Source organism: Pristis pectinata, chromosome 5 (genome assembly GCF_009764475.1).
Source record: "Pristis pectinata isolate sPriPec2 chromosome 5, sPriPec2.1.pri, whole genome shotgun sequence".
In the NCBI taxonomy this organism is placed as follows: domain Eukaryota; kingdom Metazoa; phylum Chordata; class Chondrichthyes; order Rhinopristiformes; family Pristidae; genus Pristis; species Pristis pectinata.
Window position 1 is genome coordinate 53,556,977 of NC_067409.1, and position 23,096 is coordinate 53,580,072.

At 38.8% G+C, this 23,096-nt stretch overlaps 3 protein-coding genes across 11 annotated transcripts in view; 1 reads left to right on the forward strand and 2 right to left on the reverse strand.

The window, feature by feature from the left end:
- tex10 (testis expressed 10) overlaps positions 1–6,102 on the reverse strand; it is a 63,420-nt gene extending 57,318 nt beyond the window's left edge. Inside the window, exons 1-2 of one of the 7 annotated variants that reach the window (XM_052016855.1) lie at positions 5,892–6,101; positions 982–1,034 (exon numbers count right to left, since the gene is read on the reverse strand). Coding sequence is in view for 2 of the 7 variants with exons in the window: in XM_052016849.1 (XP_051872809.1) it covers positions 5,886–5,888 (3 nt within the window). In the remaining 5 variants the exon portion in view is untranslated. Of the gene's footprint in view, positions 1–981; positions 1,114–5,885 lie in introns of all 7 variants that reach the window. The other 6 variants (XM_052016852.1, XM_052016853.1, XM_052016851.1 and 3 more) reach the window with 6 other exon arrangements.
- Positions 1–23,096, forward strand: part of invs (inversin) — a 356,685-nt gene that overhangs the window by 262,264 nt on the left and 71,325 nt on the right. The gene's annotated exons all lie outside the window — the stretch shown is intronic.
- LOC127570917 (uncharacterized) overlaps positions 8,927–23,096 on the reverse strand; it is a 70,530-nt gene continuing 56,360 nt past the window's right edge. For 2 of the 3 annotated variants that reach the window (XM_052016857.1, XM_052016858.1), the window contains 3 exons: positions 21,550–21,651; positions 16,923–17,046; positions 8,927–12,930 (listed from right to left, as the gene is read on the reverse strand). In XM_052016857.1, coding sequence (XP_051872817.1) covers positions 12,728–12,930; positions 16,923–17,046; positions 21,550–21,651 — 429 coding nt within the window. In that variant the 3' untranslated portion in view covers positions 8,927–12,727. The remainder of the gene's footprint in view (positions 12,931–16,922; positions 17,047–21,549; positions 21,652–23,096) is intronic. The other variant, XM_052016859.1, reaches the window with a different exon arrangement.

Here is a 23,096-nt window from a genome sequence, read left to right on the forward strand (position 1 = left end):
ATAAAACATCTGCTGAGCCAGATTATTTTTAATGGTGCCTGTACATTTACCTAATAGTGTTTATAACATGATTGCATTTCATGTTGTGTTTGAAAAGGAGAAACAGAAAACACTAAGATTCTGGATATGGATAATGCTGACTTCCAGGCATAGATACATAGATTGTCTACAATAAAATGGGTAAATCCATTATGTGTAAAATCAAAGAAGATAGTGGCAGATCTTTACTGCAGTATTTATTAGAATATACGACCGGCTTTTACCCCTATGGAGAAAGGGTTCCAGCTTCAGGAAAAAAACTCATTGATAACCAAAGCAGCAAAGGACAACATAAAACTAAAAGAAAATACTTAACTAAAGGCCAAATAAACAAGTGCAAATCACAGCAAATGGAAGAAACAAAGAACAGCAAAAAGTTCACAAGCTGTAAGAGCTACAAAAAGGGAATCTGAAAAGAAACATGCAAGAACCACAAAAATCTGAAACGGTTAAAGAGGCTGGTGAGAACCAATATAAGTCCCTTAAAAAAAAGTTAATAATAAATGAAAATAAGATGGTGAACTTGAGTCACTATTTACAACAGAGGAAAAGGATAACATTCCAAGAAAACTAGTTGTATCTGTGATGGAGGCAAAAAAACAAGCAAAGGATCAAAGAAAATAAATAACGACATGATAGACTGTCAAGCCTCCAGGACGATATGGATTTCATACCAAAGATCTAAATGAAAGGAGGCAAGAAACTGGTCATCATTTCTATAATTTTCTGAAGCTGTCTATTCTGGAAACATTATTTTAGATTGGAAAATTTGCTGAACATGGAACCATTTAAGAATGGTATGAAAGGAAAAACAGGGATTTACAGAGTAGATCTTGTTGTTCAGTAACTCTAGTCTAGCATTAAGTACTGAATGACAGGGCACCTTTAAATGGTCGATCTATTAAGTAGAGCCAGCAATAACATGGAAAAGTAATGTCTTACCTGACAAACCGGAGTAAATCTTTAATCTTTTGTAGTGGTGATCAAAGAGTACACTATAGCAATGGATATTATTTATACTAACTTCCAGAAGTCTTGTTTAAAAATTCTTGAAAAATTGCAGGCACTGGAAATCTGAAATAAAGATGGAAAATGCTGGAAATACTCAGCAGGTCATGCAGCATCTCTATCAGCCTGAAACAATGACTCTGTTTCTCTCTCCATGGATTGCTTAACTAAAGTTGGTCATGGGGATTAAATACAATGTAATGATCTGGTTTGAAAACTGGATGAGTGGAAAGAGACTGAGATTAGTGATAATGAACAAGTACTCAAACTGGCATTATGGTAACAATGTGGTTGATTCTGAAATGGCCAAGCAAGCATTCAGTCAGGACAATAAGTGACGACCTTTCCAGAAACGCCAACATCTGAAAAAATAAATGCATTTTAAAAAAATATATTCATTTGCATTTTATACAATATACAACAAAGCAGAATAAAAGAGCAGTTTCTAATAATTTTGATTGCAAGAATTTGGTTTTCACTGAAAATAAGAAAGATAATGAATTAGTGGAGATCCTGGGACAAACAACATCACTCTCTCAGCAGTAGCAATGTATTTCAGTCAAAAGAAATGAAAGTTAAATGAAGTGGTTAAAAAAGCAACTAGATACTTTTTTTTAAAAGTTGATGCACAGAATATTAGAGTAAGAAACTGAAGCTAGAACTGAATACAATACTAGTTGGACGAATGCTTGAGTATGGCATAGCATTCTGGTCACATTATAGGAAAGATGCAACTGCTCTGGAAATGGTGCTGAAATTTATGAAAATGTTGGCTGGGACTGAAGAACTATAGCTATGAGGAAAGATGGCCCAAGCTGAAGCTACTTTCTTTGGAAAAGAGGCAGGAGGAGGGGCATGTAACTGAGGTGCATAAAATCATGAAGGGCATGGATACAGTATTACACTATTTCCCCATAGCAGAGATGTCAAAAATCAGAAGACATGGATTTAAAGTAATTAGAGGAAGTTTATTCACCTAGAGGACAGTAGTAGTGTGGAAATCCTCATCAGTGAGGAAGGTGGTCAAAGGATACAGCAGGATATAGATCAGTTGGAAATATGGGCAGAGAAATGGCAGATGGAGTTTAATCCTAACAACTGTGAAGTGCTAAACTGTTGGAGGTGAAACGTAAGAGGAAAGTATGCAGTAAATGGCAGGGCCCTTAGGAACACTGATGTACAGAGGGACCTTGAGGTGCAACTATAGCTCCTTAAAAGTGCAACGCAAGTAGATGAGGTGGCAAAGAAGCCCTACGGCACATTTGCCTTCATCGTTGGGGCATTGAGTATAAAAGTCAGGAAGTCATGTTGCTTCTGTATAAAACTTTGGTTAGGCCAAATTTGGAGTATTGAGTTCAGTTCTGTTAGCTGCATTACAGGAAGAATGCAAGACACTTTGGAGAAGGTGCAGAAGAGGTTCCTCAGGAAACTGCCTGGATTAGAGAGTACTAGCTATAAGGAGAGGTTGGACAAACTTGGGATTGTTTTCTCTGGAGCTTCAGATGCTGAGGGGCGACCTGATAGTACATAAAATTATGAGTGGCATAGATAGGGTAGATAGTCAGAGTCTTTTTCCGAGAGTGGAAATGTCAAGTACTAGAGGGCATATCTTTAAGGTAAGAGGGGAAAGTCTAAAGGAGAACACAGAGAGTGATAGGTGCCTGGAATGCACTGCCAGGGAAGATGGTGGAAGCGGATACCACAGCCACATTTAAGAGGCACTTGGACAGCACATGAAAAGGCTGGGAATGGAGGGGTATAGAACATGTGCAGGCAGATGGGATTAGTTTCCTTAGTCGGTACAGACATCCTGGGCTGAAGGGCCTGTTCCTGTACTGTACTGATCCATGTTAGTGGTGGGAGTATATGCGCAACATACGGAAGATACACCCTTCAGATGCTGCCTAACCTGCTGAGCATTTTTTATTTCAGATTTCTGGTACCTGCTCTTTTTTGCTTCATGTTACAATATTTATACCTTTGAAGTCCAACATTAGCAATGGATATATGAACGTTATGTGATTTGATCAATATTTTTCCAACAAACAATACCACCAAACTAGATAAACTGGCCATCCATCTCACTGCTCCTGTATCCCCAGTTATCACCTCCTCATCTCCATAGGCCCCACAGTAGACCACCTCCTCCTCCTCTCTCACAGGCTCCATTCCCTTGGGTACCTCCTCCTCCTCTCACTAGGGTCCCACAATCAGGCTACCTTGTCCTTCTCCACTCACCCGGGTACTGCAACTTGGACTATCTACTCCTCCACTCCTTATTTGGGTCTTGCTACTAGCTACTTTCCCACAGCCCCCCCCCCCCCCAATCCTTCCCTCTTAATGTCAATTCAACTATAATGAAGGATATTATTACTGAACAAACACCTTGAAAGAATAATAAGATTGCACAGAGCCACACGAACTTATGAAAGGAAAATCATGCGTGATTAATCCGCTGAGATCTTTGAGGACATGATTAGTACATTAGACAAAGGGGAACTGGTGGATGTAGAATATTCAAAGGAGATTAGTCAACAAGGTTACAGTGTAAAGAATTGGGAGCAATATACTGGTATGGATCAAAAATTAGTTGTCAGACAAAAAACAGAATAGGGAAAACAAATTGTTCTCAGGTTGGCAGGCTGCTACTAGTGGCCCCCAATAGGAATCCATGCTGGGATTCCAGTTTTTCCATAATCTATATCAACCATTTGGCCGAGGGGACCAAATATTATATTTCTAAGTTTGCTACAGACACTAAACTAAGTGGGATTGAGGGTACAGAGAAGAATGTAAAGTGGCTTTAAGGAAATGAGGACAAGTTGTGTGAATTGGTGAGAGCATAGCACATGGACTATAATGTGAAAAAAATACAAGATCATCCATTTTGGTACACATATTTGTTAAGTGGCAAGAGATTGGGTAGTGTTGATGTTCAAAGGGACCATGGTGTGTGGCAGACAAATTGCTGAAGGCTAATATGCAGTTGCAGCAGGTGATTAAGAGGCAAAACAGTATGTTAGTCTTTATTACAAGAGGATTTGAATACAGGAGAAATGAAGTCTCATTAATAAGACCATATCTAGAGTATTGTGTTTCATTTGGTCTCCTCATCGAAGAAAAGGTGCAATTACCATAGAGGGAATGCAGCAAAGAATCACTAGATTTATTCCAATGATGATGGGTTTGCCATATGAAGAGAGATTAAGTAGGTTGGAACTGTTTTCTTGGGAGTTTAGAAGAGAGGAGCTCTCATGGAAATAGCCAAAATTCTTAAAGGGCTTGACAGGCCAGGTATAGGAAGGCTGAACCTTCCCACTGCACCTGGCTGAAGAGTCTAGGACCAGGGGAAGTGATTTCAGACTAAATAGTAGGCCATTTAGTACAAAGTTAATGGCAGGATTCTGGGTAGTGTGGAGGAGCAGAGGGATCTGGGGGTCCATATCAACAGATCCCTGAAAGTTGCCTCACAGGTGGATAGGGTAGTTAAGAAAGCTTATGGGATGTTAGCATTCATAAATTGTGGGATTGAGTTTAGGAGCCACAAGGTAATGATGCAGCTCTGCAAAACTCTAGTTAGACCACACTTGGAGTACTGTGTCCAGTTCTGGTCACCTCATTATAGGAAGGATGTGGAAGCATTGGAAAGGGTGCAGAGGAGATTTACCAGGATGCTGCCTGGTTTAGAGAGTATGCATTATGAGGAGAGACTAAGAGAGCTAGGGTTTTACTCTTTGGAGAGGAGGAGGATGAGGGGAGACATGATAGAGGTGTACAAGATATTAAGAGGAATAGATAGAGTAGACAGCCAGCACCTCTTTCCCAAGGCACCAATGCTCAATACAAGAGGGCATAGCTTTAAAGTAATGGGTGGGAAGTTCAAGGGAGATATCAGAGGAAGGTTTTTTTTACCCAGAGAGTGGTTGGGGCATGGAGCACACTGCCTGGGGGGGTGGTGGTGGTGGTGGTGGTGGTGGTGGTGGTGGTGGAGGCAGGTACATTGGTCAAATTCAAGAGATTATTAGATAAGCATATGGAGGAATTTAAAATAGAGAGATATGTGGGAGAAAGAGGTTAGTCTTAGACGAGGTTTAAAGGTCAGCACAACATTGTGGGCTGAAGGGCCTGTATTGTGCTGTACTGTTCTATGATGTAGGACACAGACAAGGAGAAATTTCTTTGCTCAAAGGGTGGTGAATTTTTGTAGCTCTCTAATCCAAAGGGTTGTGGAGGTGCAGACACTGTGTTCGTCCAAAATACATTTCTGGGCATCAAGCAAATCAAAGGATATGGGCATCATGTTGGAAAATGTACACAGGTGGACAATTAGCTACGATCTCAACGAATGGTGGAGCAGGCTCAAAGGACTGGACGACCTACCCCTGCCCTTCCTTCCTGTGTTCTGTTCCTCACCCTGGAGTGACTCATGACTCCACCTCCCATCCCCCAAGCCCACACCGCAAACTACCCTTTTCCTTCCCTCAAACTGCCCTTGCACCCACAGTTACTATCAGCTCCTTCTCCTCTTCCCTCACAGGTGCCCTGCTCTCCAAGTTACTCCTCCGTCCTCCACTCTCTCTGCTCACACAACGACCCTCCCATTCACAGCTACTACCTTCTCTCCTCCTCCTCCTCCCCTCAGCCCGGCACCACATCTCAGATCTCCTCATGAGGAACAAACTCATTTCCTTACAAAGGGTCCGCATTCCAACTCCAGGCCGGCCCCCTCCTGCGGCTCTCCCCCCCACTCCCGGGTTCGGCCCCCTCCTGTGGCTCTCCTCCCACTCCCGGGGCCGCCTTCCCCGCCCCTCCACATTCCCAGAGCCACCCCCTCCTACCATCACCTCTCCGGGCCACCTCCTCCTGCCTTCGGCCGGGGCCGGTGCGGCGCCCTTCCCCGGGTCCCTCTCCACCGCCTCCAACCGCCAGCACCACGCGGGGGACCTTCCACCAACGCACGCTGCAGCTGGCCACTTCCTTCCTGTGCTCCCAATTCAGCAGCTGCGTTTTTCCTAAAGAACCTCTTTTTTTTCAATTCCCTTCGCTTTTGCTGATCACACGACGGTTAATGATCCCAACATTTATTTTATCCAAACTGGAGTCGCCGGGGTCCTTTAACAAGGATTTCTGGGAAATGTAGTCCAATGTACGTAGCACCAGCTCTTCCCCACAAGCTGCACGTTTGTCTATAGGAAATGCTCAGAAGAGCAATAGACGCGTAAATAAACAGGTCGAGGTTCATTTACAAGATCACATCCTTTCTACATGCTGTGGCTTTAAAATGCTGCAAACTGTCTGAATTTTTATGTTATTTGTGAGACACACCGTATATATGTGTTGTCCAAAAAGATCACTATGTAAGCGCACAAGGAAAACAGAAGTACATATTACGGTGTGTTATAAACTTTTTCTCGGTCCAGAGATGTTGCCTGAACTGCCCAGAAATGATTATTTCCAAGAGTAAGAGATTTATGTAGATAGACAGGAGAAACTGGGTTTACTTTCTTATCAAAAAGGTTGAAAGGGGATTTAATAGATATTTACAATCACGAAAGATATGGACAGCAATACACTTTATTACGAGACTGTGCCTGTGAGGTGGCACAAGGATCAGTGCTGGGGTTCCAACTATTCGGAATTCATGTCAATAATTTGGATCAAGTGTAATACCTCCAAGTTTGTTGGTGACACAGAACTAGATGGCAGTCTGGGGTGTAATGAGGATGCACAGACAAGTATATAGACAGGCTAAGTAAAGGGACGAGGACACAGGTGATGGAACTTGACATGGAAATGTGAAGTCAGCTTTGATAGAAAAAAAACAAAGCAGTACACTATTATTAAAATGGTGAGAGATTGAAAAGTATTGATGTTCAGTGACCTGGGTGTCCTTGCACATGGATCATTTCAACTTAACATGTCAAGTTAACATATTGCAGGTATGTCAAGCAATATGGAAGACAAATGGTGTGCTGACCATTATTGCAAAAGGATTTAAATACAAGACTAGGGGTGTCTTGATCCAACTATATAAAACCATTATGTGACTCAGGAACATTGTGTACAGGTCTGATCTCCATTTGTGGGGAAGGTTATATCTGTGATAGGGGTGCAGTGAAGGTTCACTGGGGTGATTCCTGGAATGGCTGGTTTGTTGCACGAGGAGAAGTTACTCTCAAGAGCTGATCTTATTGAAACATACAAATTTATGGAGCCTGATAGGATTGAGTGGAGTTGTCTCCCCTGCCTCAAACCAAGTGTCAGAGTCTCAAGATAAAGTTGGTCATTCAGGTCAAAATAAATAGAATTTCTTCACACAGTGGTGAATCTTTGGAATTCTCTATCCAGTAGAGTGTGGAGGAACCGTTGCTATAGACATCGTCTAGGAAAGTGGAGCAGGGGTAAAATGTCAGCCATGATATTACTGAACAGTAGAAATGCCATGAGGGTCAGAGTGGTCTGGTCTTGCTTCTATTTCAATGTTTCAATTTCAATTTCAAAGTAATTAGGAAACGGGGGCATAGAATGAATGTGATTGGCAAAACCAAAAAGCGACATGAGAAGAAATATTTTTGCATAGTGAGTGGTTAGATTTTACTTTGCCAGGTGTAGTAATGGAGGTGAATTCAATTGCATCATTGAAAAGGGAGCTGATAATTAGCTGAAAGGAAATAATTTGCAGGGCAATGAGTAGAGGCCAGGGAAATGGGACCAACTTGATTGCTCATAGAGTCAATCTGGACTGATGGGCCAAATGGCCACCTTCCATGCTGTAATCATGATGGGAGAGAATAAAGGTCAGTTGGGAAAAGTGGCATCAAAAGCTATATAAGGGGGGTACTTAAGGAAAGCAATGATTGCACAGCTAGTGAACAGAGTACCATCGCTAAGCAAATGAGATTTACAGATCCAGTTATAAATGTTTTGGCAGGACAGGTCAAGAAGGCATGTAATGAGGTACACACAGCTCTGGGTTTTATCAATACAAGTACCGGGTATAAAACCAGAGAAGCCTTGTGGAATCTTCATTAAACACTGGTCCAGCTTCAGCTGAAGTTTTGCATTCAATTTTAGTCCCCTCACTGTAACAGGACATTAATGCAATGGAGAGGGTCCAAAGGCAATTTATAATAATGGTTCCTGGGATGAGGGACTCCTGTTGCAAAAATAGAAAGAAGATACTGGAACTATTTTCTTTGCAGATAACCCAGGTGAGATCTGTTGGAATATAGAAAATGATGAGTGTCTGGTCAGAGTGAAGTGCAGACAGCTGTTCTCATTGGTAGAGGGATCATGGACTAGATGTCACAAGTATAAAATAGAGAGGAAGAGAACACATACACACACGTGTGGTTGGAATCTGGAATGCATGCCTACAAAAGTGGTGAAGGCAGGTTCCATTGCAGCTTTCAAGAGGAAATTGGATAAATATATGCCGAGACAAAATTTGAAAGGCTACACAGAAGGGGCAGGGAGTTGGAACTAGCAAGTCATTCTGGTAAAGAGCTGGCACAGACACAATAGATTGAATGGCTTCCTCTGTGCCATTACCATTCTATGATATTATGACACAATCCCAAAGAATAAAATGTGATTCAACAAATATCATGCAGTTTGGATTGTAGACCATCCATTTTAGGATAAAGGTTGTTGATTTTTCCACTAAAAAAGTTGTAATTAGTAATTGATTTCTAATTTTCCTTATTTTTTCTGAAAAAATGCTGATTCCTTCACCTACTCTGATATTCAGAAAAACACAGTGTTCTGTGGCGATAGTGGGTGGTCAATCAATTAAAAGGATTTAAATTATGAAGAACTTTTATTTATTCTCAGGATATTACCGAAAAAAGAGAAATAATATATAGTACAATGCTGAATTTTTCTATTTATTTTGGTTCTTGTACATTCACAAAAACTAAGAAGCAATGATAATGCAAGTCTCAAGTATTCAAGAAACTTTAGAAGATAGATCAATTTCCCAACAGGTTTACATCTCAAACATCAAATTATTGCTCAACATCTACTATGCTTTCAAATAATTTTCCACCAGTAAAATGATATTCCTTGTTCAATACATTGTAATTTACATGACTGAACCGATTGCAGACTTAAAACAAATGCTTCAGCGACATTTTGATTGCAGAAGTAACCACCATCCTTGGCCAAAAAGATAATCAGGGATATTTTACACGCATCATGAGGCAGATTTGTTGCACTTTAGGAATGCATTTGCACATTTCTGTGAAGTCAATCATTTCCAATCTACAAATACACCGTCTCAACAAGGAAAAAAAATCTTCACTTATTTCATGAGTTAGAATATCTTAAGGGCAAACAGCTGCTAGCTGGCTCTGGATGCAAAAGCCATTAAATCCATCAGCTACAGTCTAAAATGCATACAACTGATGCTTAGCAGAATAATCCAAAATAAACAGGAAAATATTCCAAATTCTGTAAAAAAAAATCCTTCTCGGAAACACAAATCTACACAATTTGAACCTTTAATACAAGTTTGTATACTTTACCAATTTAGAGTCTACATAAAATTATGTGGCATTTCTTACATTTACTAAACAAGTACTGTCATTTAATTGCCACTTTAATGTATAAGAGATTATGAGTTTAACATTTCTGGACTAATTGTCCTAACCCAGCAGACTTCAGCTCAGATCAAGGAGCTCAAGGATCAAGGAGAAATCTTGTTTAGATTTCTCAAACAATCTGATTGGGAATTTTCATACAGTATCCGACCTAACTATATTTATGGCCTTTCCCTGTGAGAAAGTATACACAAACAATACTACAAAGGAACAAGTAAAAATCTATTCCCTAATATTTACAAATATTAGAGTTGCTGCCAGCACTTAAATGCAGCTATTCTTCCTTTTCTTCTTGTTTGCATTTTAGAACAAAATTCTAAGAGATGCAAACTCTTGCAGATTTTACTTCCTCACCAATTTTCACCTGTTCTTCTCACTCTGCATGGGTTGCAGTTACCAAAGAGTGTAAATATTAGGCATGCCGGTCTGCCAGGATTATTTAAAAATAGGCTAGCTGCAGGAAGATGCTCGAGTTGAGATTAATCTTACTACAACTCAATAGCTGCAAGAGTCTACAACAGGATTTGCTGAATCTTAACCAGGGTAGAGGGCCCAGCCAACAGTCCCTCTCCCTAACTGATGGGTACAGCGACCTGTTATAGTTCCTTAATTTCACTAAGTCAATACTGACTGGGGAAGTTAATTTAGAACTTAGTTCTATATGGTGGGAAAGCTGGCCAAGCCAATAACAGAAACCTGTAATTTTTCTTGTTAATTTCACAAAAGAATTTGAATACATCTTTCAATAATTAAAAAAAGTACTTTCACTTAATTGCAGGATTGGGTAGTCATTTTGTTTAAAACATCTCATTTCAACACTGGAAACCATCTTATTCAAAATACAGTTCACAGAAAAATAAGATGGCTATTCTATAGATAAAATCTTGAACTGTGCACTAACAAACATTTAAATACCAATGCCAAATGATTCAAAGTGAAAAGAGTTACAGCTCTGAAAATAATCACAGCTGCCAATTGGAGATTAAAACAATCTTTTTGAAATATATGGTACAACTTTAAAATAATCTAAATTCACAATACCTGCATACTTAGAATTGTCCAATTGAGGAAGTGATCTATGATCATGTATATTTCTCTATTTATCTTTTCTAATACGAATCAATGTCCACATATACAGTATAACTGATGAAAAGGTTGTTCCATTTAAAAGTTGCAAGGAAAATCCGACAAACAATTAGTTAACATTTTCACAAAAATAAGTATGAGCGTTAGGATATTTATATTTGGATGCATGTATGTACACACATTTCTGAAATTAACTTTGTTAATCTATGAAGTCAAGCTAATGAAAACATTAACAAAATAAACTCAGGCACATGTACCATTCTGCTCATGCCCAGCAGAAAAATTGCTTCTTCAACCCAGGTTTTTAGAAATCCATATATTATATACATGACAAAAATACAAATCACTCTCATGCACCAACAGCAGCTTTTTGACATTAATTAACCAATCATGTTGTATTATGACTGCCTTCATGATGTTTTCCAAAATTAGTCTCATTGCCTGCACTCATTTTCTCTACTACCAAGTTCAACAAGAAGACAAAATCAACTCATTATGTTAGTAATACATTTAAAAATATTCAGGTGTAGAAACAATAGATGTCTATATTTTGAACTGCTCAATGAGCATTATATTTGAATGTTGCTATAATTATCCTGAAACTCATCCGTAATCATCTGTCATTGCATAAAATGTCCACAGCTATCAAATCATAGATGCTTCATTCCATCCATCAGCAGGAAGCTTTTGCTTATTAGAAAGCAGTGGGCACTTGTTAAGACTGCTATAACCAACACAGCATGGGGAGAATTTAACATTCTTGTTTAACCGGATAATTAAGAATTTTTGCTGGTTTTCCAGGCTTCTCACAAACTAGCAATGAAGGGAACCTTCCCCCAGCCCCCCACCCCCAAAATCAATGCCATGCAATTCATTATATCACTGCTTTCTGCTCCCCTTTCTGAATGTTATCTCTTATTAGCATCTGATGGACAAGGCAAGTGTGTCTGAGGGAAAGACACTGATGTGTCTTCAATTTAAACTCTAAGTGGGCTGAATGTTTGACCAATTGAAATAAATAAAATTGTTGAAAAGATTCTTCTGCTCCCCATCAGGTATGTGAACAATATATGAAGGTTCTTAACCTAGTTATGATTGACTTGTTCTGAAAACATCAAATCATCTGAATGCGTTATAATTGAATTTTCTTTTGGACATCGCCCACCAGTTGTTAATTGCAGTGTGCAACTTCATGTTGGATTTTAAAAAAAATCAGAAATGTGCATCTCTCATCCTAAACTTGTGATTAAACCATAAGGATTGGCCAGTCCAGTAAAAGCAGTGTTGGTTGATTTTGGATCAGAAAGCAGTGGTCTGTGTGGTCCTTGTTAGGGAAGGTAGGAGTTGGAGAAGGGAGACTAGGGAAAGAGAAAGGCAGACAGGAGTCCTGCTTTTCATGTCACAAGTGATTCCTACTACAAATACACTTATTGACAGCATTTGGGGACAAATGTGATGCCTGCCAGGATTTAAATGTTTACATGTCAGGTAGATTAACAATTACTGGTGCCTGTAGAATTGCACCCCCTGAGACCATCAGAAACAAAAAACAAGGAGCATCGGGTGATATGTTGTATGGAATGAAAGGAGAAAAGCAAAATTAAGGAAGCTATTAAATCATTAATTCCAGTAATATGGCTTGCTTGCTGATGGATCATGTTACTATCAATAAAACAGCATCTATGTTTGGGGGTTCAGGACAGGGGTGGGGGTAGCAGGGAGTGTGGGAATGGGAAAGGATATTAATTTCATTTCATTTCAATTGTATACATCAAACAGAGCAAAGAGGACCGTTATGTGATCTACGCATTGCACCTCATAGTTAATCTGTAAAGAGGTACTGAATATTTAAGGAAAACTGGAAAAAACCCACAGATAAATCAGTGGAAAAGATATACATGGCGCTTGTTGATTGTGGTGTGCTGCAGCTGTGCCATGTTCAGAATGAACACCCCTATCCTTCCATTAATCCTTTATATACCTTTGCTATGAACTTAGCGACCATAATAGGTATTGTTTGCATTTGTTCCCCAGTTTACATCCTGTGTATTGGATTTATAATCTGATGAATAGCCTCTGCTTAAAGAGGAATACAATGCAGAATCTCTGGCAGAAGTGGCAGAGGATAGGTACAAAGTGGAATCATGTGTTTGTCTCATGTTTGTTGCCAAAGTATCCTGCTTCCAATCATAAACACCTAAAAAAAGAGGAAAACAACATATGTAGATTTTGTTGCAATAAAAAAATGGACAATGATTCTAGGTCTGAAAATTCCCAACACATCCCATCATGAATTAAGCAATACAAGGCAATATCAATTGCAACAAGTTGAATTTTAACCTTTGCAGATGAAGTAGGCATTTGAATTTGAGCTATAGCAAATATACTTTATCATCTCCAGAAATTACTATGTACTAACACCACAATTACAAACAATATCTTAGTGGTCTGATCACACAATGGTAGAAACAATTTTTTACAAAATATCTCGAGAATTAAATTAGCAGTCTTGACTAGTTCTCTGCCATTTAAAGTCTTTGAGAACATAAATCTAATTAATTTGATAGCTTAGGAAGGTTACCACCAGAATGTGGTTCTACTTACATAAAGGTCTTGTATCTACGTGCAGATCTGGAAGATCCAGTTCATGAGCTATGGATATGTATTCAGTTTATAGTTTATAAAACTTGTGATGAAAACTAATTTCTTGACACTGGCAATATTTATTGGAATCTAAATTATAAATCCTTGGTTATTCCCAGTTAGCATAACAGAGATTGGTAACCGTAGCCCAACCTCTACAGATGTAGTGACCAACCTCAAGCATTTCCATTTGAAGAATTTTCCTTAAGGTTAAGGCCCCCCCCCCCCCCAGGAATTAATAACCATAAGAATAGGAGAAACACTTTCTCCTGATGTTGAATCTGGTCCTCCCTTGGTTGAAAAATGTAATTCATTTTTCACACTCTTAACCATTGCAAGAGGGTAAATATGTGCTTTACCCTTTGCAATGATTGAGAGTGTGAAGAATTACATTTCATTCATTGTAATGCTTATAATTTGAGTGAGAAACCTGCGGTGATTGTAGTTTTGGCTCAACAGGTTTTTAAAATCACTCAAAAACAACAGCATGTAGCAGCTTTTCACTGAACTATTAAGTTCTGGAGACATAAGCCACAGGATACTCAAGTTACCAAACTTTTAATGATAGTTCATAGATGCAATAGGAACACCTGCCAACAGAAGGAACTGGTCAAAAGGACCGACAAAATCAGTCTTATCATTGACCGATACTCTCAATTGCATCAGCTGTCACATGAACTACAAGAGTATGCAGAAGGAACATGCTTTGAAATAGGACTTCACCTTCTTGCATAGTGTTATGCTCAAATGGATGCCCTGCAAAAGGTGCGAAATTGGGCAAAAATGCAAAAAAAAGGAAGGTTATTAGTGTTTTGCACAGAGAATTATGTGGTAAAACAGGACCCATGCAGTTCCATTTGGCAGATGCACAGAGAGCTTGTAACTGCCATCTCATTGCTGCTCTGATCACTGGGAAGAGCGTTAGAGCTTAAAGGAACCACTCCCCACCATGGCAACTATAGAACAGCTACCTAAAATGCTGCCATGGAGGTGGAGGAAAACCATGGGGTTCAGGGGTCACTCATGTCATCTGAGCACCCTGCCCACACAATCTTGTGCCCTGATCAAATGCTGTGCCACAAGTGGACCTATGCCACTGAGAGGTGCAGATGTGATAGCCACAGGAATATTGGAAGGGATTTGTACAAAAAGGTTGCAAACAGTGAAAGGACCACCACTGATGCAGATATTTTTTTTATTGGAAACAGGCGAGCAGATGCTGTGTGCACGGCATCCAGCTCACACTGTAGATCCTTTAATTGGCATCTCATTGCCAATCCTTGTATGTGCCTCTAGTTTTCCAGTAAATAATTAATGAAGTTCATAGGTTGTACCCAAAAACTCCAAGTCACTTCAGCAATGTAGGAAACATGCAGTGAACAACCTGTGACATCATTAAGTGCATGGTTGATACTGCGTAAACGTCATCTACATTTAGGAGAAGTGCACACAACAGTGTCCAGGCCAGTACTCTATTGGGTGCAATTTCATTCTGAAGTGGCCACTGGTGCAACTACCAGAGATAATAATTGTTTTCATGGATTCCATTTCCAGGCTACGTTAATTTCCAGTTGAGGTAAACAAATTGGGCAGCATATGATACAAAGTTGCAAAGGAAAATTTGTTCCAATAGCTGAAAGCTACCAGGTAACCAATTCCCAATTAATTTGCTCAAAGTAATTGTACCATATACAAGACAGTGAATTCTCCTGACAGCACTAAGCAAATGGCATTTGCTGAGGTATATCAGACAGATGCTAAAGCTTAATATTGTGCATAACTCTCAAGACTGAGGGACATTGGTCAAATTTATCCTCTGTCAAGAGATGGATAATTTTGACAACCATGCCTCAGCAAGGCAGGGCACTTGCTGAGGCACAGGCACTTTCTCCCATTTAGCATTTCCTTTTGTAAAGGACTTTCCAGGAAGATTTCCAAAAGATTGCAACTCAAATGGAAACTTGCAATGTTGCTGCATTGCTCGTTCTTATTTAATTTACACTTACATGCAGCCACATAATCTGAGCCAGAAGTGTGATCCCCATATCTTCAGGTAGGAAGTCTGAGTCCATGCATTTGAATGGCAGCTCAAGAAACCCACAAAAAATTTGGGTTTCCAATTCTGCCAATTTCTCGATATTACAAAATGCTATAAACACTTGTAATACTATATACACTGTTGACAGGATTCTCTTGATCCAACGTTGAGTATATCTGTTCAATAAAGCCAAAGAAATCTGATGTGGAACAAAGGTCTAATTCAGTTCGATATTATAGAAAACACAGAACCTACCAGAATGCTTTATTCCATCGCAAGAGTCCCAGTGATTGATTTCTGGATATGGGCAATTGCATTCACATCGGTCCCATTGATGGTAGTGATGTCTCTACAACACCTGATGCTGCCTTTAAGGCTTAAATAATATAGCCTCCGAGCTTTTGATCTATAAAAGCTGAATGTATTCCAATTTAAGATTGCAAAGGGTAGATCTTGCAGCTGGGAACACAGCTCCAAATCCACTAATAGAAGCCCTTCCCTGTGTACAACAAATTTTATGAGTATGCAACTGAGGATGTTTACCAGGTCAGCTAAACTTTAGTAGCTCCTGGTAGAAACATCTTACATCAGCTGGTTTTTGCAGAGTGTAACATTCGTTTCTAGGTCCTTGATCCAAGAAAGTACAATGATATGACATGGTTTTCAGTAAAGAATGGTGCACTCAAAAACAATTACTAATTGGAGCTATTCCCAAGGTTCAACAAAGGTAGCATTGGTCAATATACATCTTAAGCAACTGTTGAGGTATCAAAGATCTACTAAGCAAAGGCTGGTCTGAAGGAGTTTCTTGGACATTAGGGCCAAAGTGACTGCGAATGTCCAATGTTGATGGTGATACCTCTACAACAGCTGGCATTATCTGAAAGTAAGGATTAAATTATTCAGCCGTAAAGCTTTTTAGCTACAAAAGCTGAGTGCACTTAAATCCAAGGAAAGAAAAGGCAAATTTCACAGCTGGAATTTCAGCTCCAAATCCACCAATACTCCCATGGTACAACAGTTTCTTGGATCTAAGGGAACTGGGAATGTACCAAAAGTTGGCAAAGCTACAATAACAAGTTGGTGTAGCTTGTGTCAAATGTCTCCTACGCAGTATGGAGCCAAATAGTGCATCCTTGATCTCAGAAACCATACTTAGTGAGACTAGTAAGATGATTGCAGGTTTGGATACAGAAGGGTGCACTTGAATAACCATTTCTGAAACACGATTAGGCTGACATGCCAGATCAAGCCAAAGCACAATGTAGGGATCTGAATGTTAGATCCAGATTGTAAACCAGGATTTTTGTTTTACATGACAGCTTTGAGTAATGTCCTATAACAATTCCTGTCATCCCACTTACCTGAAAATCCAAACAGAACTTCAGAAAACCCTGAGTGATCCACTGAAGTCAATGGAAAGACCATCAATATGCTCAGAGGTAACATGGTTTGTATGGTGTCACCTGTAAATAGAGATGTTGCTGATAATGTTCAAACTGAATTACCTCTGGAGATTTCTGAGTCTCGTACCGCTGAAGCTGACACATCAGGATTATATCTGGAATAGCCATCTGATGTACCGATGGATCTTGTGGTTCTCTGATCCAATGTTGCCCTCATGGCTGGGTCCTTTGAGGTTGGGCAAGGGAAAAAATGTTTGAAATGGGATACAGCAAGAACTATACGTAGACACTGTTTAGTTAAAAACAAAGCACAAGATACAATGTTTTTTCCCCCAAAGAAAGAAAACAGTTCTAGTTTATTTACTATAACTTAAGATATTCAAAACATGTTAGGCTGATAGTAAATAAAGTTTTTTGGGATTATCAAGTATCCATGGTAATTAATAAGATCAGACTAAGGCATTTGAGTTCACAGAAACAACAGAGATCTAAAATGGTATTGGTTTTCAAATTTCTTTATTCAATTTAGCTGTACTTAGTTTCACTGAAGCAAAGGCAAACTTGAAATTAACAGTGAGAACATGAAATCCTGAAGTTAAAACTTCAAAACAATGACTTCCTTTTGTTAACCAATGCTATCGTTGAAAGATCCAACAGGTGGTACTGTGATAGTACATCAACGGAAGAACTTCCCATTCCATTCAAAGACAACCTAGCTTCTGTAAGGAAAGAACAAGGCAGAAAGAAACACCAGGTCTGTTTGTAAAACACCCATGGAAGAGTTGATGACTTTTCACAGAAGAATATTCTTTATTATTTGCAGATTGAATACACTCCAGAAATACACTCTGCTAACCAGTTTTATCTTCTTGCTGAAGAATTTTAGTGATCTGAAGTTCCATAAGAAATAAATGTGTCCATTATATCAAGAAGAGAATTGCACTGGTCTGCACCAGCAAGAGATTATAATTAATGCTAACAACCTTCAATGACATTTGCTCTGGCAGTAATTCACACAAACAACTTTGAAAACTTGTCATTCCAGATAGTCACATGAAACCTCTTTTCATGTGTTCCATCACATAGGACAAAAGGTTTTATGGATTCTTTGGTTGTTGTGTAAAGCATCGATTAACAGCAGGCTATCAAAAATATTCAACACTATCCACCAAAATTATGATTGGTTTTAGGCTATCATTTGAAGTTTCTGGAGTCAAAGATACTCACAGTTAAGGAACAGACCCAAAGTGGGTAACTTCTGGACTTAAAAGGTCAATCACTTACTGTAAGTGAAGATAAACAACAAACAGCTAAAATTGAATCAGTTGTTTTTGTGGCCCACCTATTTTATCTCTTTTCCAGATGATGTAGATATTATGAATAGCAATGATATGGATCCTAAGCAGGTACCAAATTGCTTTTCACCAACTTTATGCATTATGATTTACAGAACAAAGGAGCTTTATTGAAACCCACATCAATACATATGGTTCAAACAGAAGTAGCACTGGAAGACAAAAATGTCTGTTGGTGAAATATATGGATCTTTAGTGCACAAGTGAAAAATGCTTAGATTGACTTTTCAGCAGAGATGGGTGTTTTGACCCAGGGCTACAGAAGAAACCGAAACAGTGTGCATGTTAAAACTACATTTCCTATGCCACGTCCCTTTTCGAGCAACCCCTAACTCAGCTGAAAATGGATGCTAGCTTCTGATGAACACAAAATTTTACCCTTTCTCCCCACAAAAGAATGACAGCAAAGTGCAGAACTATCTTTGATACATACCTTTGGATGAATTGCAAAGTTGGAGGTTCAAACACCATTTCATGACTGAGCACAATATAAAATAGTACTCCAGTGCACCATCACAACTGTTATCCTTATGAAACAGTTAAGATGACTGTTCAAGATTCCATTGAACTGAAAATGTTACATAACTTGAAGTGCAGGAAATTTCCAATATATCCCAGCCAAGTCCTTTCCTCAATCAAGAGAGCAAGAAAATTGAGACACAAGAGACTGCAGATGCTGGCATCGGGAACAACAATCTGCTGGAGGAACTCTTTGGGCCAAGCAGCATCTGCCTTATCATGAGAAGTTGTCCAAATAATGGCAACACCTACACATAACTGGCATTGCATCTCAAAATAACCACAAGATAAGTTAAGATATTTTTATTAGTCACATGTACATCAAAATACACAGTGAAATGCATCTTTTGCGTAGAGTGTTCTGGGGGCAGCCTGCAAGTGTCGCCACGCTTCTGGCGTCAACGTAGCATGCCCACAACTTCCTAACCCATACGCCTTTGGAATGTGGATGGAAACTGGAGCACCCGGAGGAAACCCACGTAGACACAGGGAGAATGTACAAACTCCTAACAGACAGTGGCCGGAATTGAACCCGGGTTGCTGGCGCTGTAATAGCATTATGCTAACCGCTACACTACCATGCCTGCAAGCTTTCCTCGTTTGTACAGAAATAACCACACCATAATCCTAACTCAAACAGGGAATAAAATAGGTGGAGGCATTTTCCTCGTGTGCAAAGGTTGAGAAATCACAATGGAATCAAAACATGACAACATCAACATAATAAACTTTCATCTGGAAGTTATATATTTGCTGTCTGAATTGAGCAGAAGTCATCCTCCAATTCTAACAGAGAAAGGGGAAAAGAAAAGCACAAATATTTACCTGATTAGATTGGATAATGTGCATAATAATAGGAATAGAGTGAAATAAAACTTGGAAGCAACTTTATCCTGCCCACACAGGATTAAGATCCAGAATCTATTTTCAGGAAACCATTGGAAAAACAGCAATGCCTGTGGTGTTCCTCCCAAGATAGATCAACAGAATATTGCTCTTCATTTTCCACAAATAACTGATCTTAGTCAAATAGTATTGGTTAGAAGCGTGCAAGGTATCAGTGCTGGCTGGATTTTCAAAAAAGTAGTATTGACGTAGAAGGAAGAAGTCTGCACACTACAAGGATGTGTAATGCCAATGTTATCTTGCACACGATTCCAAAGTCATCAGAGCAGGAACAGAAGATGATGACAGTTTATACCAAAATCTCAGCCAAAAAAGAACTCCAGAACTGAACAGAATAGTTGCCTTTTCAAGATAATAAGGAAGATTCCCCAAATTCTTCGAATATTAGTTCCAGATGGCACAGGAGGACTCAGTTTGATGGGAGATTTCCACTTGAAAAAAGTTGAACAGAGTAGCAGGAATTATTGCTCGTAGGTTTTGAAAGATTTAATATATAGATAATCCATTCAGCAGCAAGTCATTTTAATTGGAAAAACTAAGAGTTCTCCTCAACAGAGTAGATGGTAAAGGTTACACACACATTCTGGTGCAACTCTGTTTTAATATTAATATTAAATATGGTTTATTCCACATTTAATATTAGGTCTCGTTTGTCAAGATAGTGCAATAGACACACACACACAAAATCTTGGCCGTTTTGCAAAAATTAATCTTTAATAACATCTGTCATGAAATATATTACAGTAGTTAAATCTAATATACAGTACCATTTGACAAATTTTATTCAGAAATGTGGGAAAATAGTTATCCTGTTTACTTGCATATGTTCATGTTGAGTACTTTGTGCATTATTATGAAGACTGAGAATCAGTGATCATCTCAACAGGAGTCACTACTGTTGCAAATTACTCTGGAGAAGGCACTCAACTAACTAAACTCAAATCTACTCATTCTCCTTTGGACTCTCTAGTGCCAAACTCGTTGCATCATTTGTCCAGCTTCCAGATGGCGCAAATATATATGAAATGCAAAATGTAGTGGGCTCATTAAAATCAGATTTCCCACTCTCTGGGAAAATAATTACCTGATTGTGATTCAAGTTTGACCAATGTAAAGTCCGCTGTGAGCTCTGCACTAATAACATATGTTCTCTCTCTCTCCCCCGCCCCCGCCCCCATCCATCCCCACCCATTCCACAACCTGAAGCCAACTTGTTTTCACACTTTTCAGTTTCGATGAAGGGGTTTGTGATCTGAAACATTAACCCCGCTTCTTTCCACATATGCTAACTCACCTGCTCAATGTTTCCAGCATTTTCAGGTTTTATTTCAGTGTTCCACTTATATTATCTTACAATTTGAATGTCCTTCATCCAGAAAGCTAACAGTTAACACTGATCACTAGCCAATGAGCTAATCATTCACTAAACATCAATAATTTGTTCAAATATTGAATTCAACACTACATACAATATCAAAATATCTTTCTCAAAGGCCCATTCTACCTTCAGGATGCTATACTAAAATGTAAAAAAAATGAGACTCACAACTGAAAGTGCATTTATTCATGGCCACAAGGAGAGTGGATGAGGGGACTACATACACTCTACTTGAAATATTTATGATATTAGTTTAGGTTTAAAGGGAGAGATAACTATTAATAAATAGGAATACTGGGAAATAGAAGATATTGAAGATATTCAACAACTTAAATGCCACATGCACCTTCCATTAACCAAAAAAATGTTGCTGATTACTCAGAAATTCCTAGTAAGAGTAGAATGAAAATGCTAAAAACAATTCCAAAATTAAAGATTTATCCTCTTCAGCCATGGGACTGGCTACATTTTCGCACTAGAACCAAAGTAGCAATTGTAAAAATAGACCACCCAACCATTCATTGCATATGTACTCATGGACCATCCTGAAGAACAATTTCAAAATACTCACAGTTTCTTTCTTTTGATAGTAACTGATTAAGGCATCTTTCAAAGTTTTTGTCACCTTCAGAACAAAACTGGCATCATCTTCACTTTTTATCTTAAAGTTTTGCTGCAAATAAATACAAAGTTGTATTTTCACGGCTGGAATTAAACCACTAAGCTATGCAAATTGAGAAAATGCCATGGACAATTAGAAATTTCAATGATCACAATTTGCCAGAATCACCCAAATGAAATCAAAGCAATTGATTTGTACACTATTTTTTTTTCAAATACATACTGATATCACACCAGGAATCTGGAAACCAGTAAATCATTACTGGATGGCCAAGAAAAAGTTATTCTGTCAACATCTATACATCCTACACCATCTTTTCTAGGACTCTGTTGGCTTAGTTGGAAGATGGGGAGAATGATTCAGAGATCATAAAAACATATAAATTGGAGAAGGAATAGTCCATATGGTCACTCAAGCCTGCTCTACCATTCAAAGAGACCATGGCTGATCTGACCTGATGTGGCCCTCTGCTCTATCATCCTGCCCATTTGCCACAACCCCTGATTCCCTTAAAGGCCAAAAATTTGACTGCCTTAAGAATGAAAATATTCAATGATTCATCGTCCATAAGTATTTGGACAGAAGATTTTCAAAGATTCATCACTCTGAGAAGAAAAACATCCTCCTTATTATCTTAAATAGGTGACCCATTATTCTGAAACTATGTCCCCCAGTTTTAGATTCACCCACAAGGGGAAACATCATCTCAGCATCCACCTACACAATTCTTTCTCATAAATCAACTCTTTCATCCAAGAAATCAACATTCTCTAAACTGCCTCAAATTCTAGTACATTCCTCCTTAAATAAGAACAAAATTGTACACTTTAATCCACATACAGTCTCACTAACAGCCTATACAGTTGCAGCAAGATTCCTTACTTTTATACTACAGGCTGGCAATTCATTTGCCAGCTGAATTACTAGTTGCACCTGCATGCTAACAGTGTATGTACAACGAACAGCAACATTCTGTGGTCTCTTTCCATTTAAACAACATTCTGTTCTATTCTTCCTATCCAAGTAGTTAACCTCACATTTCCCCACAATATACAGCATCCGATAAATTTTTCAGATGTTTAACCTACTTAATTCCCTTTGCTTGTTTTCCTACCCATCTTTGTATTGTCAACAAATCTGGCTACAATACCTCGGTCCTTAAAATGACTTAATTCCTGTGGCATCCTACCAGCCACAGCAGAGTATCCATTATTGGATATTCCATTCCATCCCATTTGCAGGAAAGTAAATTCTCAAAAGTACTCACAGCATAAATTGATTATTTTAAAACAGTGAAAAATCCACTATCTACCACTAGGTGGTAGAGTGCACTTGAATTTCAACATGTAGGGACCACCATCCCAAGATAAGAGATAAGATATCTTATACGAGCAGACTTATAACACAGAGGTCTTAAACAGAAATATTATATGAAGTAGCTCTATTGAGGACAGTGGGATAACATTGTATATTAAGAATACAGAACAATGATATAC